This window comes from Calypte anna, chromosome 1, assembly GCF_003957555.1.
Source record: "Calypte anna isolate BGI_N300 chromosome 1, bCalAnn1_v1.p, whole genome shotgun sequence".
Taxonomy (NCBI): domain Eukaryota; kingdom Metazoa; phylum Chordata; class Aves; order Apodiformes; family Trochilidae; genus Calypte; species Calypte anna.
In genome coordinates this window covers 6928994-6948974 of record NC_044244.1, presented here as the reverse complement: position 1 = coordinate 6948974, position 19981 = coordinate 6928994, and the positions used below count along the sequence as shown (strand labels likewise).

Sequence of the window (19981 nt, the reverse complement as noted above, 5' to 3'; positions counted from 1 at the left end):
GTCAGAGCACGTGCAGTTACTAAGGAATAGGACCAGGGAAGCAGTTGGAAGGACAAGCAGCTATAGTCTGGTTCTGGCACGGACCCAGTGGGGGCTGGGAGCATGCGCTGCCTCTGAGCTGCCGTGCTGCTTTCTTGGCCAGCCACTGAATAATATTTCAGGGTAAGGTTGTGATAATAGGTGCAGGAAGCTCTGGTTTGAAAGGTCTTTTCCAAGTGACATCCTGTGCATTTCCGTTATCAGGGAGGGAAGCAATTCCATTGCAAGAGGACCCTAATAAAGGTTGCTCATGTGGTGTGGTGTTATCTTTTCATTGCTCTGGCAATCGTGTTAAGAAGCAGAATTATTGGATTGCTCTGCTTTTCTTTGAGCACAGTTTCTGTAGTTACTACTTGCATTGACTGTACATCACAGATGGAAATGAGTGTGCTGAGGTGGTTGTGGTAGAGAAGACAACTCCCTCTCCACTCCACAGCAGATCCCCACTGCTCTCTCCTTGCCTGTACACTTCTGAGCATCGATCCATGCAGTTTCTGAGCTGGAATATTTGTGTACAATGTTCACTTCTCTGTGCTGTCAGTGGAAGGATGCCTAAATGAACCACGCTGCCTTTTGCATCAGTGGGGGAGGTGATGCTCACAGGCTGCAAGCCAAGCATTTGAATCACACCTATTATTATATGTGTGCAAGTGCCTCTTTATAGCATGTATCTATGTAATATCATGCTGTTCTTGGAAGCAAATTATTTAAAGTGATATACAGACAGTATAATGACAGTAATTATGATGGAGAGCCAAAATACAGATGCTTTCCATCAAGGAGTGTAGCAAAAAGGGTGGAATATAACTTCTACAAAGGGCTTTCCCTGTTTTACTATAACTGGTTTTATAAAGGGGTGTTACTGACAGGTTCTTTGAAGAGAACCATCATGAGATTTATTCACCTGTCTTCTCTGTTTAACTTGAAAAATCTCTGGGGAAGAGGCTCTCTGACTGGGTGTTTGTACAGTGCCTGGCACAATGGTCCTCACTTGCAGACGACAAATGATATCAGATAAATCACCACCTCAGGTTGTGCCGGGGGAGGTTTAGACTGGATGTTAGGAAAAATTTCTTGACTGAAAGGGCTGTCAAGCATTGGAACAGGCTGCCCAGGGACATGGTTAAGTCATCATTCCTGGAGGTATTTAAAAGATGTAGGTGTGGTGTTTAGGGACATGGTTTAGTGATGGACTTGGCAGGGTTGGGTTTACCATTGGCCTCCATGATCTTAAGGGTCTTTTCCAACATAAATTATTCTATGATTCTATGATCAGTGTATAACCTGCTGTATTGGTAGAATAAAACCAGACTGGGCTGGATTGCTTGAGGGGGAATCTTGCAGGAGTCTGGATGGGAAGAAAAGGTGGAATACAGAAGCTGTCTGTGACAGATATCAGATGGTTGCTCTCTTGGTCTTCAAGAACTGAGCAAACTTGAGAAGCCAAAGGACCCTGAGTGAATGATGTGAGTCAGCTATAAGTGTTGGTACCAAACAAAAGGGAAAACTCAGATGCCTTTAATCTGCCTTTCCTGCTCAGGCAGTCCTGCCTGTGACACAGGAGGCTTTATGAGCAAGACCTGTGGATATGTGGGTTAGTGATGGCTCAACATAGGCATTTTTGGATCACAGCCTATGGCTGACACTTGACTTGAGACACCTCAGGCAGAAGCCTGGTTGCTCTCAGGTCGTCATTCCTGGTTGGAAAAGTATTGCTTCCAGTAAAGTCCTATCAGCTGAGGTCAGCTTTGGAGGGGTCTCTCCTTTGGTGCCGGCTGGACTGGGCTGTGAGTGCAGTTAATTGTGTAAGTACCTATAGCTGGGTTTGAACCTGCTCCCTCAGTAGCCACAATTAGCAAAGTCTTGGACTTTCAGGAGAGCTGGGGGTATTTTGTTTTCAAAATCCTCTTTTAGACCTCAAAATTGGAGCTGGTACAACCTCATAAAACTAAGGAGGACATTTTTGCCCAATTATATTTTAGCACTTCTGAGTGCTCCCATTTTAAAATCACCCTCAGCGCCAAAAGGGCCTTTGCTTTAAAAGCTGTTGATTGAAGGGTGTTTAAAGTAAATTGGAAGAACTGTGGCTGTTCAATTGGCTGAGAATTTCAGTGCATTGGGAAATAAATCTCAAGAAAATACTAGGAAGATCTGTCTCTGACAAAGGTTATCAACGCTCAAGTCTTCCACGTTTTCAGCTTTTGCACTGACCAAAAGCTGGAGACTGTGTCCAGACCTGAGCTGAGACAGATCAGGCAGCTCCAGGGGCAATTACTGTGGACTAAGTGGGAAGACTGATTAGTTTCTTGGTGATAGAGGAACCTGGAAGGTGTGAGGTCTTTATCAGGATGAAGATGTGGCAGCTTTTAGAGTCTTTCTATATAAGTTGGTATTGTGAAAAGGCTCTTGTTTTGGTCTAGAGTTAACACAAAGCATCTGGATTTTGTGTTTTAAAGAAGAAACAAAAGGAAAGCATAACCCATAAGTTCTGCATGTGGAAACAAATGTAAGCCAGCTGCAACACCCTTTTCTTCAATCTTCCACTTGAAAATTTTATTAGAAAGATATATGCAGCTCGGGACCATCAGAGAGCCCTATGAGAGCTATGTTTGGACTACAGCTGTGCTGAGAGTTTGTATAGTTCCTCCACACTGGGGTTAATTTCAAGATGAGAAAGAATTTTGATATCTCTAAAAGAAGCTGAAACACTAACATCCCAATCCTTGGGTCCAGGGGTTATACAGCTTTGTGAAAAGATGAGAGCAATCTCTTGGTAAAGAAACAGATGATAAGAAAACAGCAATGATCCTGTTCTATATAAGGTTGTCTCCTTTTCTCTTGAAATACAATATCAAGAAAATGAAACTTCAGGAAAAAGAAAACCTTTTTTGAAACCTTAAATATAAATCCTTTATTGTAATATAAATCTTTATCCCTTCAGTGCATGATTGTACGAGTCTTCCCTTTTCATTAGGTTGTATTTGCCTCTCAGGCTGATTGATGTCTGTCTCCTGTTTGCCCTGTGTTCTTAGCACTCTTGTTGTAATTCTTCTGTCTTTCTTTCATTGTTCTGTTTAGAAAAAGCACATTCTTAAAGTGCTTTTAAAAAGATGAGATATAATCATACCATGCACCTTCATATATATGTGTGTGCGTGTATTCTCCCATATGTATTTAAACTGCTGTGGAGTGGTGGGGATTTTTTTTGCAAAGCACATCCCAAAGTACCTACTTCAGGTTTAAAATTCATGTGGTGCTTTTTTCCCATCTTCAGAACCAAAGCTTCAAAGAGGTGAGCATTGCAGTGTACTTTGTGCCAAAGTTTAATGCAGCATTTTATATGTGAAGTGGGGTGCACTGTACATTTTGTGGAAAACTTTGCTGTCAAATTCTGTATTTGAAAAAATCTATTTAATTTGCTTTTCTTTAGCTGATTGAACTCAGCTCTAAGTGGCACTGAGCAGCCACTGCCTGTGTACACAACAGTTCAGCCCCATCACAAGTTAAAGTTAGAACTCAAATATGTAATATCCATCATTTTAGCTTTTCTTTTTTGCAAATTACTGATTTCTTAACTGTCTATATTTTTAACTGATTTCTTCTAACTTTTTCTTCCTTCAGGTAGCCTTTTTGACACCACAACAGATCATCTGTTGGATGCAAACCCAGATTTTTCAGTTTGAATTTCACATCCTGCATCAGTGTTTTCTTAGCAGATAGAAACATCCTCTCCTCTCAGTAAAGTTCCTACAAGATCAGCACGAGAACTTCAGCACACTGCAAGACGTGGACATCCTCTTTGCCCTTCAAGTTTGTGTTGTTTCCTTCATTTTCCATGTAACCTCAAATAACAAGACCTCCAGATTGCTTCATTGTTCTTCATCTTTAATTAAAGATGATTTCCCTCTATGTCAAATGTGTTATTCAATTAGAGGGGTATCCACTCTGAAGACGTTCTCTTGGCTTTGGTTTTCCTCCATGATTGTGTTTTTCCACATGATTGTATGCTTGTCAGCAGTCTTTCATCTTCAGCCATGCAGAGGTGAATGCACCCAGCTGGGTGACTCTTCCTGCCCTTGGGGACCAGGGTGACATCTCTCTCCATCAGGAACCTTGGTTGTTTGATAAGCATTTGAAGCCCTTTGCTTCTGCAGACCCACTTCTCCTTTCCTGCCTGCTGGGGTACCAATGACCAGCTGTATTCAGCTGTCATTAAAAAATTCTCATGACTTTAGTAGGAAATAATGCAGGGTTCCTCACAGCAGTGCCCAGTTTCCTAATTATAGCAAGGAGAAAGTAGTCCTCAAACAGTTTCCCTTCAGTGGTCCTAGCAGGATGGTTCTCAAGCATCTCTGCAGTGCAGATCACTGGAGGTGATCATTGCTTCTACACCCACCCCCCTGAGTTTGCCCTAACACCTCAATCTGGAAACATATTAGTTTGCTGATTCCTGGAAGAGGGTCTGCACACTGTGATTTTTTCAACCACTGCCCTTGGCGACAACATTCACCTATTTAAAAAAAAAAAAAAAAAGAGTCACCTTTTGACTGGAACTCTATTGATATCTCAGCAGCTGAGATGAGTGAAATCGATCAAGAAATTGCACTACCCACTTAGATGTTGAAAGGGTTGGGCCTTTCAGGTCAGGGCTAAGGTAAAGTCGTATGCAGCCCTCCATGCAAACCTTCACTCTGCACCTTTCATCAGCACTAAATTCACTTTAAAAATGTCAGGAAAAATCCTAGAAGGTCTTAACTGCAACATCTGTCAATCATCAGGCAGTGTGGGCATGTTTTCTGCAACTGGAAGGAGAGTTTGCTAGAGCCTTTACAATTGTGTTTCCCTGTGTATAGTTTAGGCTCATCTTTTTTTTTTTTTTCTTTTTTTGTTTTTAAACTATTTGGCCTTTGAGTGTCTCAACAGAAGTGCTATTACAGAGTCGGATGGTTCTCAAAATATTTAATATCTTTTTTTTTTTTTTTTAACAATCCTAAAGCCTCTTTTCTCAGACACTGCTGAGTGCCCACAAGTAACACTGCAGCCAGCAGGAGCAGTTTCTTTTTTGGGCACCTGAGAAACCAGGCTCCCAGCCCTTCCCCTCCCCCTTGCCATGGACTTCTAGGAATGACCATGTTCTCTCTGAAACTGTGGAATAGATCGAATGTGCACTGCAAACCTTAAAATTTGAGTCTTTCCTTCCTCTGTGGCTTAGAGTTGGCATCAGGCAGGGGACACTTGCCCGTGGTGTCCACGTTGTAACCCTTCAGCAATGGAATCCACGTTTTGTACATTTGGAAGATTGCATTTGTGTTTACTTACTGTGACTACTGTTCAGACTTTCTTCAGAAATCTTTTTATAGGTTTTATTAGAGAGAAGAAGAAAAAAAAAAAATCATTCCATATTTAGGTAAAAATGTCTCAATCTTCTGTATATATGTTTTATTAATATGTAAATATTTAGATATTTTTAAATTACTATGTTCTTAATAAAGCGACAAGGGACTAGTTGTGAAATGGTGTATAACATTGTGTCGTGTTATCAATCTCTGGGAAACCCTCTTTGTCAGTTCAAAAAAGAAAACCTACAATAAATAACTAATTCCATGTGTGTTCATGTGTTCTGTGCTGGATTCCCATATTTCAGAGGAATTAGCTACCAATTAATTGACTGCACAGGGAAATGTGTAGGAAAACCCTAAGAGTTTCCACCACAATGCTATTTTACCAGCTGGCTCAGATGGAAACCATGCTGCCTGTCAATCACAACAATGTCTATATCCAATCACATAATAACTTGAGTATTAAGTGCTGATATGCTTGAAGTCTAATTTTAATTGAATTAGGTGCCTTTATAATCCCCACTTAAAAGGTTAAGCTCTGCTTCTATGGAAACAACACATAGGAAGGACAAACCAATGCTCATTATTTGGAGTAGCTGCAAAGATATATGCTTGGTAATTTATTATCACACCCTCATCAAATGTTGTTTAGCCTTGGAAAATATTTCCTGCAAAAACATGCTCCTGGTAATCTTCCATCAATTACAAGGAGCCAGTGAAGTTGAAGTGTCTCAACACACCTTTTCTGCTTTATATAAGGAGCACATGGGGTAAATTGCTGGTAAGAAGTCGAGCAAGAGCTACTTTTACCCTTCGGTGGCTGCAGAGGTTGGCTGAATCCTGGTGCACATTTTGGAACCCTGTGACATGGCATGGCCACAGCCCCTCTCCCTGGGGACTATTGAAAGAACAACTAAATCACAGGTTACAAAGAGTTGGGTTGAAAGGGACTTCTTAAAGCTCATCTTTACCAACCCTCCTGCCAGGACAGGGGCATCTTGGTTTAGATCAGGTTGCTCAAAGCCTTGGCCATTGTGACCTGGAAAAACACTTCTAGGGATGAGCCTGGGCAACCTGTGCCAAAATCTCACAACCCTTGTTTGGGTTTTTTTCCTATGTGAATTATTTTTTTCTAGTGAATTTACCTTCTTCCAGTTGGAAACTCTTCTCCTTGTCCTTCTCCTTGTCCCTGGTAAAAAGCCTGTCCCTATCTTTCTTACAAGCCCCTTTAAGTACTGGAAGGCCACAACAAGGTGTCCTCAAAGCCTTCTCCAGTCTGAACATCCCCCAGCTCTCAGCCTGCCTCCACAGCAGAGGTGTCCAGCCCTCTGATTATCATTGTGGCCTCCCTCTGGACTTGCTCCAAGAGCTCCATGTCCTTATCTTGAGGACTCCAGAAGGGGACACAGCACTCCAGGTAGAGTCTCAGAAGAGAGGAGTAGAAAGGCCCTTGACCTGCTGGCCACATTTCTTGTGATGCAGCCCAGGATATACACTTGGCTTCCTGGGCTGCAAGCAAACTTCGCCAGCTCATGCCTGATTCACCAGAACCTCCAAGTCCTTCTCTGGAGGGTTGATCTCAATCCCTTCATCCCTTATCTTGTATGGCTACTGAGGATGGACCTTAGACTTTACCTTGTTGAACCCCACGAGGTTCACATGGTCCCACTCCTTCAGCCTGACAAGGTCACCAGTGATTCTCATCCCTGTCTGTGTCCCAGCAGTGATTCCAATCCCTGTCCAGATTCCCAACAGTGATTCCCATCCCTGTCCACGTGCCCATGAATTGGCTTTGGATCCGAATGCAATCCATCACCCGCAAGATTAGCCATCTCCCAGCTTGATGGATGAAACCCATCCCTCACTAACCAACAAGTATTTTTCACTCAGCTGCTCTGCAAGTCATCCTCAAAAGTGTGGGTTGGGTTTTTTTGAGCAGGGGCAGGTTAATGTCCCATTATGTGTGATGTGAAGTGGAACACCTGTCTTGAAAATAGGACCAGAAGTGAGAAATATTGCTGGGCACTGGGATGCACAAGGTGCTGAGTCTCACCTGTGCTGCAAAGCCAGCAGAAGGCACTGCCCAAGGTTGCAGTTCCAGCTGCTGAAATGGCTTCAGGATGGAGCAAATGCCCATGGGTGGGCTCCAGCTGAGCTCCAGCACCCTTGCCAAGCTGTTCAGCCTGTTAGTCCTCTGTACAGGACACCAGAGATAAATACTTTGGGTGAAAAAAATCCTTCTGAAGTCTAAGAGGAAATAGGATATCCTCCTGGTAACATGAAAGGAAACTGGAGCCTGGGCTTTATAAAAAATGCATTAATTTTGAGACAAGAAGAAAGTCATCTCAAGTGCCTGTGACATGCTGGTTTAGAAATGGCTGGCTGAGTCTTTCAGGAGAAACACAAGCTGTCAGGTTGGGGTGGTATGGAGGTGGATGGTTCTGATGCAGCCACCCCTCCTGGGGAGAAACCTTGTCCCCCAAAAACCTACCTGTGTCTCCTGATGCCTCGCTGGGAAGTGCCTGGGGAAGGGAGAGGGCACAGTCCAAGCAAAATAAATCCCTTGGGGCTGCATCCTGCAAGAGAAAGCAGATGTAGCCAGGATTTTGCAAGGCTTTTCAAAAATAAGCCCACTTTGTGCATGTTCACCCCCAAATCTAAAGCAGCAAAATGCTTTGTAGGAGGTGCTGAGACATTTCACTCTCCACTGGCTCTCCCACTGCCCCAGCATCCCCACAGCTGGGCTGGGGTGAGCACCTTTTCCCCTCCCAGCCATGCTGTCATCATGGAGAGGCACGAGAAGGGTTTGTACAAGTAGGTCAGGTATGATTTCTTATTTGCCAAATGCTAATAAAAGCCACCGATGTGAAACCTATAACATTATGTGTATAAATAATTTAGCTCCGGTGTGTAAACATTGATTCTGGGCTTTAAAACAAAACAATAAAATAATTCCATCTGCTTTTTCCCCTCCTCCCCATCCATATGATGTTAATCCTGACTGCTGTCAGGGGCAGAAAATAGCTCATAGTCAGGGAATTTTGGAAATCAGGGAGGCACACCCCTTGTGCTGTTTCTGTGCTGGTTCCTTCCTCCACCCAGATCCTCAGAGCTTGAGAGGAATCAGGAGGGTTGAGGCTGATTCCTGATTAGGAATGAAGACATAATTTTGGCTTGTAATTGTAAGCATTTGTGGACCAGAGGGATGGTGGTAAGAGGAGAAGAGGTTTCATGACCCATGTCCCCCCACTTGCTCCTCTTGCTCCCTTGGGCAGACGCAGGCACCAGGCTCTCCCTACACAGCATCCATCTGACCCTGACCTGTCCAGCACCTGCCTTCAGATGAGCTGTTTTGCCCCAGAATTACCCACAGGAGGAGACCCCACAAGATACCCAAGCCCACTAAACCTTGTGGCTCTCCAGCCTTGAAAGATTTCAGGGCAGCAGGACCTTGCAGCAGAGCAAGGAAGGGAACAGCCAAATAGCCATAGCATCCCTCAGAAAGCAAATTCAGCTTTTGAGAGTGGCTGCAAGGGGCAAGAGAGGCCCTGTGGCTGGAAATGTTGGGCCAAGGACAAGAAGAAGCTGTCTTGACTCACCCTTTCCCTGTGAGACTCTCTGGAGGGACCTTTGTCAAGGATTAAAGATTGGTGTGGCAGACAGCATGCCTTAGATGGACTCTGGGTCCAAAAGTTGACAAACTGTTCCATAAACTTTCCTGAAGGGCTGGGGAGATGAGTGGTCCACTGATGGGTGCTCTCTGTTGCATCTTGGCTCACATAACTTAAAATAAATTTAATCATTGAGGTGTTCACAACACTGTGGCTGCCCAGCCTTCATGGGGTGAAGATCTTCATCTATCCCTGCCCAGAAAGAGTCCTCATGGGCAGAAGGACCATGGTGGCCCATGGTTTCTGCATGGGGCCAGCTTTGGATGGCAACCAGCACCATGCCCAGGGATGTAGCCTGGTGGTGTCCATCACCAGCACAGCCAGGAGAAATACCATTTCCAGGCAATGCTTGGACAGATCAGGGTGGATGGATAAGGCCAACCTGCTTAGCTCTGACATCCACTGACACTCAGATGGCCTTGAGGACCATCCTGGCCTCAAGGACCTTCTCTGCCTTGAGGTGGCTCAGCAAACCATCATATGGACAGGATGTACACACACTAGGAGGTGGTCCTGCACTCCAGCCAAGGAAATTATTAGCCCAACAGGCTTCCAAAACTGGTAACAAAGCTCCCATCCCACAGCATCTCTGCTCCACTGCCAGCCTATGCCCAACTCTGCCCCAGAGGCACCGGGTGAAAGCAAGTGTGGGTTGGTGGGATGAGAGGGACAATCCTGTGTCAGGACACTGTGGGTTCATGCCAGTTCCTGATGAATCCCTGGGAAGTTAGCACGGAGGGCTCTGGACTGGAACCAGCACGTGGATGTTGCTGTTCCCAACAGCTTAGGGAAAGCAAAGATTAATGTAATCATTTAATCCCCAGAGATTTCAGATTCACTGACTGGATCTCATCTCTCCATTCACTGTGGCCCAGGGGAAGTGTGTAAACGACTCTGCTCTGAGCTGGGCCTCCATTCTCTTGGGATTTCCCTTTCCCTGAGTTCCTGTGCTCAGACCCCAGCTCTCCCCATTGCCACCTCTCTGCCCCTCTGGCATAGCACTGGAGGGTCCTGCCTCCAGCATCCCACCCATCTTTGGGCTGCTGAGATTGGGGATCACATCCATACTTGGCCTTTCTGACTTTTTTTTTCCTGGGGATGGCTTGGTGTCCAAAGGACCTGGAGCAGGACCTGGTGCTGGCAGCTCCAGTGGGCTGTCTGCTTCCCACCTCTCCACCCACCCTGCCCTTTTGAGGCTGATGGATGCCACAGGTTCACCCCAGGGCCAGACTGGGCTGGATGTCCTGGCAGGAGCAGGGTGTGCCTCAGGGTTAGAAACACCTTCTGGTTGCATAAAATTTACCTGGACACCCGGGTGCTGCTGGTCCTCAGGGAGGGGACCCAGGACACAGCAGCAGCTGTGCTGCATCCCATGCAGATGGATGGAGTTTTGGGTTCTCCTGCAAGACCTCCTCCATTTCCTGACTCCTCTTCCCATAAGGGCATCACCTTTCTGCCTCATCATCTGCAGAGCACAATGCATGCCAAATCCCACTGCATTAACACAGGGTTTGCATTTAACATTTATTACAGTGGAGAAGGAACCTGTGTGGATCCTTCACTGCCCTCCACCCAGCATGGGGGATCGATTCCCATCTCTCATCTGATGTCCTCTTGGGGAAGCCTTAAACCAGCAGAGACTCCTGCCTTGTTCACAGGTCATCCAATTCCAGGTTCCCAGCATTCATCCCAGTAGGGTGGTATTCCCATGGAGTTTCATTCCCATGGCCAGGACCAGGCAGTGAGAACCTTCTCTTTTGCCAGGCTGTCATTCCTCTCCCTTGGTTTTTATTCTGATCTCCTGCTCTTCAGCATCATTCTCTCTGGCCCAGTCCCTCCCCATAGCAGAGTGAGGGGGGGATAATTGGGAAAGCCCTGGACTGGGGAGGCACCTGCATGTGTGACAGACCTGCCAAGAGGAAGCTGAGCATCTTCCTCTAGCACCATTTGTGACACCCCTGCCCTCCAGAGGTGGTGAAGGCAGAGACAGATGGTGCTGCCAGCCCAGGGAAGCTGAAGCCACACACCTCATCCCAGGCTGTCAGGCTTTCCCTGCAAGCCTGAATTCATTTTAATGAGCAGAAGTTGATTCTGTCTCCAGAATAAAATCTCTCATGCTTGAGGATTGCTTTTTGGAGAGCTTCTGGTGACTCCACTTGTTGCTGTTCAGGTGAGGAGCCCAAGATTGTGGACAGAGTTCATGCCCTTCCTGCTCTCAGTCAAACCATTGCACTTCTTTTTGCATTAAGCAGAAAAATCAAGAAAGCTCAACCAAGGGAACATGAAGGCTGGAGCTGAGGAGGGATTTTATTTCAAAGAGGACATTGCAGAGGTCTCAGCCTCCAGCTCTGCTGCTCAGCAGTGCCAGGTCAGCTCCAGCACTGGGGGAGATTAAGCTGCTTGGGGAAGATGGAGACCTGCAGGTCTGCTGCCTCATCCCCTACAGTGCCACACACATCTCTCCTGAATGCCCAGTGCTGGGCTCTGCTTCCCAGTTCACATGGTGGGCACACCTTCTGTGCAAGCAGAAAGTCCATCACTAGCACAGCCAGAGCTAGGACATGGAATTCAAGAAGGGTTTGGGTTGAAATCAACTTTTAAAGCTCATCTAGTTCAGCCCCCTGCCATGGGCATGGACATCTTGCACTAGAGCAGGCTGCTCAAAGCCGCATCCAACCTGACCTTGGGTATTTCCATTGATGGGGCAAACACAACATTGCTGGGAAACCCGTGACAGTGTCTTACCATCCCCACTGTAAAAATATTTATTCCTTCTGTCCATCCTAAAGCTACACTATTTCACTTTAAACCCCTTGTCATATCACAACAGGCTTTGGTAAAATGTTTTTGTCCATCTTTCTTTTAAGCCCTCTTTATGCATTGGAAGTCTGCAATAAGATCTCCCTGGAGCCTCCTCTTCTCCAGCCTAACAACCCCAACTCTCTCAGTCTTTTTTCACAGGAGAGCTGTTCCATCCCCCTTATCATTTTTGTGACCCTCCTTTGGACCCACTCCAACAAATCTAGATCTTTCCTGTGCTGAGGACTCCAGATCTGGATACAGAGATCCCAAGGTGAGGCAGGAGGTCTCCCTGCAGCCCATGGAGGACCCTATGCCAGAGCAGGTGGATGCCTAGGAGAGGCTGTGACCCTGTGGAAATCCTTCACTGCAGAAAGCTCCTGGCAGGACCTATAGCTCCATGGAGAGAGGATTCCACACTGGAGCAGTCTGTTCCTGAAGGATTGCACCCACTGGAGCAGTTCATGAAGAACTGCAACTCATGGGCAGGACTCATGTCAGAGGGGTTCATGTTCAGGTTTTCCAAGGGAGGGCCCCATGCTGGAGAAGGGGAAGGGTGTAAGGAGCCCTCTCCTGAGTGGGAAGGAGTGTCAGAGACAACGTGTGCTGAACTGACCATAAACCCTGATCCCCTGCACCACTGTGGGGAGAGGTGAGGGAGGAAGCTGAGCATGGAAAGAAGGGAAAAGTGACAGGAAGGTGTTTTTAAGATTTGGGTTTATTCCTCCTTATCTTACTCTGATTTGATTTGTAACAAACTAATTCCCCGAAGTGGAGTCTGTTTTGCCCACAACCATCTCTGTTGGGTGGTCTTTCCTTGACCAGATTCCATCATAGTTTCTCTTCCTTGTGCAGATGAGGAGGGGAATGATGGAGCAGCTTTGGTGGGTACACAGGGTCCAGCCTGGGTCAACCCATCACACCTGTCCAGCAGAATCAGAGACTCTCCCACCCACTGGAAAACCTTCTGTGTTGGGCCTGGGGATGCTGTGTGGCTCAGACCTCTTCTCCTTGGCCCCACAAATCAGCTGCTGTCAGGGGCATGCAGCAGCTCAGCCCAGCTGCCAGACTCTGCAAGATTCAGCCTCAGTAAAACCCAAACCACACACTCATAGAGGCTGTGGGTACCCCACTCCATCTCCAGCAGTGCTGCCCAGACATTTCAGGCATCAAGTTTTGCACAAAAAAAACGCATGAAATTGAGAGGCAGGACACTGCTGGGCGATCTTGGACAATCTTCATGTCTTCTCCATCCTCCTTCATCCCTGTCTCTGGGTGGAAGGATGAACGACCCCCCCAGATCCTTCACACAAAACCTCCTTTGCTTTCATCCCATGCAAACCCCCCTGGCAGAGCAGAGGTTAATGCACAGCACTGCTCTGCCCTTCCAGAGATGGTTTGCTGGCCAACCCCAGATCTTTTCCTCCAGGAGAAAATTGCTCTTCAACTATTGCCACCTTGTGGCGCCTGTGACCTGTTACTTGTTCTTTTTACTGCTTAATGGTGTTGCTGAGAATCGGCGACGTACACGGGCAATTTTAAAATGAAATGTAAATGAATCAGAAATGCCTACGGAGGAGCCATTAGCATAAATCCAATCAAAGGGCTTTGTTTAACTTGTTAAAAATGACTAAATATTTAGTGAGGGTGGGTGGGCGAGGTGATTCTTGCTCACACTAGGAAAGTTTTAGAAGCAAAACTAAACACTGGTATTTTAAATGGCTGAATTTAAAAGCAATTTTCTACCCTGAACTCTGCCTCCTCGGTCTATGACTCGCTGGGACATCGTTGCCTGTTCAAGGAGATCACCTCTAAAATATTATCACTGCTTGTAATAGCAGTCATCTCACTCAACAGGAGGATCTGGAGCCAATGTGCTGAGCATTGCAAGGGCCTCCTGGCAGTAAAGAGTACCTTGGAGCAAACCCTGACAGTCCCAGTCAAGTCATCCATCCCCCAGGTGGGATGCTAGGGGTGCAGAGCAAGATGGCATCACCAGCCATGAAGGATCTTCCTGTATTAAGAACCTGTAAGATCCCCCTGGGCATGATAAACTGGATATAAGGAAGAATTTTTTATGATGAGGGTGGTGAAACACTGGAACAGGTTGCCCAGAGAGGTGGTAGGTACTCAGTCCCTGGAAACATTTGAAGTCCTGTTGCACTGACCTCTGAGCAACCTGATCTAATTGAAGATGACATTAGAGGGGGGTTGGACAAGGTGACCTTTAAAGGGCTCTTCCAGTCCAAACCATTGCATGAATCTATGACCAAGAGCCAACCCAGCACCTGTGGTCTTTGCCCACATTTGGAGGCCTGGGTTGGGTTTCAGTGCTCCATCACTGGTGCTATCTTCTGAGCATCAGGGGATCCACATGAGGCTGATCTTTGGTGGCAATTTAAGTGGCACAAGAAAACCTGCCAGCAACCCCCCTGCCTTACTCTGTTCTAGTCCACCTATTCCACATCCACACCTCACCCTCTGATATTCACACCACCTTTTTTACAGTCACCCAGCTTAAACTAACAAAACATAATAAGAGGGGACTACCCCATTTTTCTGATCTATTCTCCGACCCATTATTTACACTGCAGACATATGGGTAGTGATAAGAACATGAGTCAGAGCCAGGTTTGGCTCTAAAGCTTGGATTACATCAAATAACTGGGTTAAAAACAAGGCTCAGACTTGGCTCTGCAGTGACTCCTTGGACTCCACAGGCATCAACTTGAGCAAGCAGCAGACAGGGCTTGGGGCAAAGCTTTGCATTTGGGAAGAGTGAGTCTGTCCTGCTGGTTTGCTCTCCGGCATGGAGTTGCATCAGGGTGGGTGTTAATTGCATTTCTGGAAATCAAAGCAGCTGGTGCTGGGGCTGTTTGCTGGTTTTTCCTTTGCTGCTTTTCTCCCAAAACACTGCCCATAAGCCACCTCTGCTTTCCCATCTGGGGAAATTTCCCTGGCCTCCCCAGGGACCCCCAAGCTGCCCGGAGCATTCCCCTCTTTCCACAGGCTTATCCTGCTGCCTGAGGTCCTACAAAGGCAGGTGCTGCCATGGAGAGTTTTCTTAATATCAGTCCTGGGCACAAAGCCTGGGAAAATGCACTCAGAACTGGCTGCAGAGAAGTGGGGTGGGGGTGCTGCAGTGGGGTGCAGGGTATGGGAAAGAAATGTAAAGATTGGAAGATTTAATGGAGCGATCGCTGCTCTCCCTGCATCTTTTGGTGATTTTTTTAAGTGCCTTTTAGGAGGATGTGGACCACATTACAGCCCCTCCCAGCCCAGCTGGGTATGCCTGCTGAGTGCTGGGCTGCATTTGGGGGTGCAGAGGCTGTGGGGAACCCTGCCATTCTCCAGCATGCACCTCCACATCCCAGCAGGGTGGGATGTCCAGCCCCACTGGAAGTGGTCTCAGTGATCTCCTGGCAGATCCACCAATTCTCCCCATGAAACATCCTTTGTCTCTCTCACTGCATGTAAACTGGGGGATTTCCAGGAGTTTCTTGAGGGAGTCACTACCTGCAGGCTCAGCACAGCAAATCTGGCTGCCCTGCAGCACCCTGCACTGGGTGCAAGGGAGATGTTCATGTTCCTCCTCTGCTCTGAGACTGTTGTGGCAACACAATCATGTTCAGCCCCTGGAGGAGAGCAAACCACAAACCCCCTCCCTGCTTAGGGGTTTGGGTTTGGTTTCTTTTTGCTTTTCCAAAGGGAAAAATACACCATTGAAGAGTGGTGATCCCTGGGGAGACAAATGGTGGCATCGAGCCCTCTTCCAGGGCACCTTGCCTGCAGCCTTGAGAGAGCTTTCCTGACCTGACACCTTCCCAGCAGAGGCATTGGGTGTTCAAATCACTTTTCCCCATTTTCTCAAGTTTTGCAGTGCCCAGTTGGCATGATCCCAGAGTGGGATTCACCTCTGCTTTGCCAGCAGTTCAGGTGGGTTTGATGGATCCTGATTAGATGCTCATCTAATGCTGGGGCTGAAGAAGGGGCAGAGGCAGGGACAGACCTGGGGAGCTGCATGTCACCCTGCAGAGGAGAAAAGGAAACTGGGAGCAGCAACACCCACTACCACTACTCTGGTTTCAGGCAGACAGAACAGGCAGAGCTTGCAGAGATTGTTCTGCTCTTTGTCACAGCCACTGTTTGCCCTGGGAGCTCCCTGCTCCTTTGCTTGTACATCTGAGTACCCTCAGATCAACATCAGACGGGCACCTCAAAAACCAGAACACCCAAAGCAAGGCAGAGTCTGAGGTGAAGCTGCTCAGCCCATGGATGGTGGCGGAGAGGAGCAATCCCACCTCTATCTTGATGGCACTCAGGTAGCTCATCTGGCTGAAGCCCTAGAACCTCCTGGGGGGTCTGAGAGGTCTTTTAAGCTGAAGGAGGGTAGATTTGGATTGGATGAAAGGAAGAATTTTTTTTATTTTTTTTTTTGTGAGACACAGGACAAGCAGGAACAGGTTGCCGAGAAGCTGTGGCTGCCCTATAGTTGAAAATATTCAAAGTCAGGTTGGATGGGGCTCTGAGCAACCAGATCTAGTGCAAGATGTCCCTGTTCATGGCTGGGGGGTTAGACTAGATGAACTTTAAATGTCCCTTCCAACTCAAACCTGCCTGTGATTCTATGATTACATACTTTAAACAGCACATTTGCCTCCTGCTACAGCAGAAAGACAGCATTTCCCCCATGGGGCCACTTAAACCCCCACCCCTCATACCAACCCCCCCTGCAGCTAGTCCAGAGGGCTGGCAGCAGTGGGAGGCAGAAAAACCCTGGATGGAGTGTAAGAAGACTCCTTGCCAAAGAAATCATCTGAAGCAGGTGGTTCCAGCCTGGAGGAACTCAATTTATATTCCCAAACGACGTGCTGGGAGCTGCTCACAGCTCCATCAACAAGCATGATGCAGACAAAGCAGATGTTTCAGAGAGTGCCAGCAGCTGGAATTGGATCGCTGGCTCAGCTCAGCTGCACCCCTTCCTCCAGACTGTAATTTGGGAAGTCAGTGTTCAAGGCTAATCCCAAGGGAACCCAGTATCAGGTGGCTTCAGGTCTGGCTGGCAGGATCCCACAGCCCTTTCTGAAACAAAGCAGGGCAGCAGCATGCAGAGCTGGGGAGGAGGAGAGGCTCCTGGATTATTTATAGTCTTAAACCTTGGAAAGGATCGTGGTACAGAGAAGCACAGGATGTGTGGGCTGTGTGTGGGGCTAGAGCAGCCCTGGGATGGTGATAACAGGGTCATGGTGGTGCCATCCACCTGCAGGAGAGGATCTCCTGAGGGCACGTCCCTGCAAAGATTTTTTTGGCATAGAGGAATGGCACATTTTGGGGAATGCCCAGGCTCAGCCTGGCCTGGGGAAATGAAGTCCTCTGAAGGATGAAGGACACAAGGAGGATGCCACAGGGCAATGCAAGGCACGAGGCTTACCCACCAAAGCAGACAGCACTGACACTTTCAGGCTGGGCAGGAGGGCTGCAGGCAGCGGGGCAGAGGCTGCCTCATGGTTTTTGTTTTGGTTTCCATGTGGTGACCAAAGGGCCAGGCATGATGAGCAGCTCTGGAGCGTCTGGAGCTGCCCCAGCCTAGCAGAAGTAGTGAGGGATCAGTGAAATGTTTCCAAGGTGTGACATGAGGAGGATGTCAACCACATCAAAACATCAAAGCAAGAGTGAGAATACCAAATCTAAGGCAATTTTGGGGAGAGGTGGGTAAAGCCAAGGGGGCTTCAGCAGAAGCCACTCCTAATGCTGCAAGAGGATCTTGCAAGAGGCTGTGAGCACACAGGCATGTCCCAGCCACAAAGTGGCACCTTCCTAAGTTTCCATGAGGCTTTCTGGAGCCAGGAATGCTTCCACCTGAGTTTCAGCTCAGCCTGCCCTCTCCTAGGAGAGCCCTCACCACCCCAACCCAGGGCTGATGGCTTTTTTGTATGAGCTGTACAGGTGCTCAGGCAAATAAATAAGTAGAAAAAGGGAGGTGGCCCTTCCCATCCTGCATCAGCATTCATTGGAAAATCAGGTCCAGGTGAGACTCTTCAAACCTCATCAAGCATGGGTAGACAACATCACCCCATTTGGTTGGTACACACTGCAAGTTGGTTAGGGGCTTGTGCTGGAGAATCACCCAGGACTGCAGAGCCCTGCTCAGGACCCCTGCCCATAGGTGCTCCCCCACCCCAGGGGATGCTCTCCTGGGTGCAGGGGGGCTCAGCCCAGCCTGAGTTCCCTAGGGCTGGGGAGAGAGCAGATGGGTAAAGGGAGCATGGGATAAGCAGCCTGCAAAAAGCACAGAGGAAGCTGCATTTCCCTGAACTGCTGTAAAACACGATGGAAACATTTAATAAAAGCTGCAAGGCAGATAGCATTGATTTGTCTTTTGCCAAGGCTTTTGATAAAATCTCACGTCAGAGACTATTAAAGCACCTTATCAAAGGTTAAAGGGACAAAGTCCCTGTTTGGTGGCAGAAAACAAAGACAGGGAACATCTGCTCCTCGAAGCAAAAGGGAGGAAACACGGAGGCACAGCAGAGGCCACTACTGGCATCATTATTATTTAATACCTCTTGTGTATTAATGAGACGCAGGAAGAAGAGAAAAATGAGGCAAGGAAAGCCAAGGATAGCACAAACTTACTTTGCTTTGTCAAAACAGACATCGGTGGGGGAAAAGCTGTGCTGTGAGAGGTGTCTCACAACATAAAAAATTAAATTGTTACACTGGTTTTAAAGTTTTTTGGTCAAAAGCATATGACCAGGCCTGTATGCCACTGGAAGAAGTATTCAGTGCAGCTGGTCCCATTTTACCAGCCACTTTATTGGGAATTCTGCAATGAAAAAAAAAAAAAAATCACTTCTGTCATTTCTTACTCTGGTTTTAATCAGCAATGTTTTCTCATGCTCCTGTGATGCTGCTGTTTCTTTTTTGCAAACTTTGCAGGTAGAGGCTGCAATTTTTATTTAAAAAAAAAAAAAAAAAAAAAGTTTCTGCTGACATCCAGGAAACAGAACAGGATGAGTTCAAATGCTGATCATTTTGTAACTCCCAAAGATGCAGAATCAAGTTAGAAGCCTACACAGATCAGAAATATTGCTTAGATTGAACCTGGATGTATCTGCAACAAAACACTTTGGCCAAAGAAATCTGAGCTGCTAATAACACATGCCTGGACTTATCCAAGGAAAAAAGACTGAAGAAATGCAGGCCCTGCACCTGTAGAGGTTAAGGACATCTGTCATGACAGGAGGCAGCTGGCTTTGATGTGACTGGGAGGGCTCTGCCTTCTTTCCTTTTTCCTTTTTGCACTTCCTAAGGTGTGCAGAGCAAAGCATTCTCATGGCATTAGGTCAAATCGCTGCAGGTCATGGAATTTCTGCTGGAGATCTGGCACGCAGATGGCAAAAAAAGCCTTGGGGGACAAAAAAAAAAGAAAGTAATTTGATAATTTTTTCTTTCTAGAAAACTTTTATTTGATTCTAGGACAATGCTACATGAAACAGGTGGTTCCAGCAGTGCAGGCGCTCCCCAGGGCTGCTGGATCCATCTCTACTCTTTGATGGGTTTGCTTATGGTCCTGCAACAAAAGGATGTTCTTCTGGATCCACAAGATTCCCCTTCCAATCACACACATCCTCCAGCAGATGTTTTGAGCCTGGGGCCCCAGCAGAAGCAGGTCGGGTGCAGCAACAGTGACCTGAAGTCATTGCTTGTTCTGCTGGCAAAGCCACTTCTCTGCCCACTGCTTGCCTAGACAAAGCCTCATCCCAGCACAGACAGGAGATGGGTCCACTGGGACACATGCAGATCCACCTTTGGATGCTCCACCATGCCAGGAAACAAGCTTTGAATTAATCAGTGCAGCCAATTATAAACAGCACCCACTGGCATACCATGCTCTTGGAGGGTCCCATCCATACCAGTGCTAATGGGCTGCATGGGTATCATCCCTGCCTGTGCTTTCTTTCCCACATCTCTGTCCTCAGATGTGGCCATCCCATGTCCAGAAATCATGGGAAGGGACAGGGGCAGTGCCTGGCATGGCACCTCCCTCCCACTCCTGCACATAACACAGGGCATGGAGGCAGCATCACCAGACCTCACCGTCTTGCCATGAGTTTCCATGGGTTTGGGTTT

The 19981-nt window shown here is 47.2% G+C and overlaps 1 protein-coding gene across 3 annotated transcripts in view; it reads left to right on the top strand.

Moving 5' to 3' along the window:
• The window catches only part of BEND7 (BEN domain containing 7), a 46971-nt gene extending 41331 nt beyond the window's left edge, over nt 1-5640 (top strand). For all 3 annotated transcript variants that reach the window (XM_030462441.1, XM_030462454.1, XM_030462445.1), the window contains one exon: nt 3661-5640. In XM_030462441.1, the coding sequence (XP_030318301.1) occupies nt 3661-3722 (62 nt within the window). In that variant the 3' untranslated portion in view covers nt 3723-5640. The remainder of the gene's footprint in view (nt 1-3660) is intronic.
• The last annotated feature ends 14341 nt before the right edge of the window (nt 5641-19981 follow it).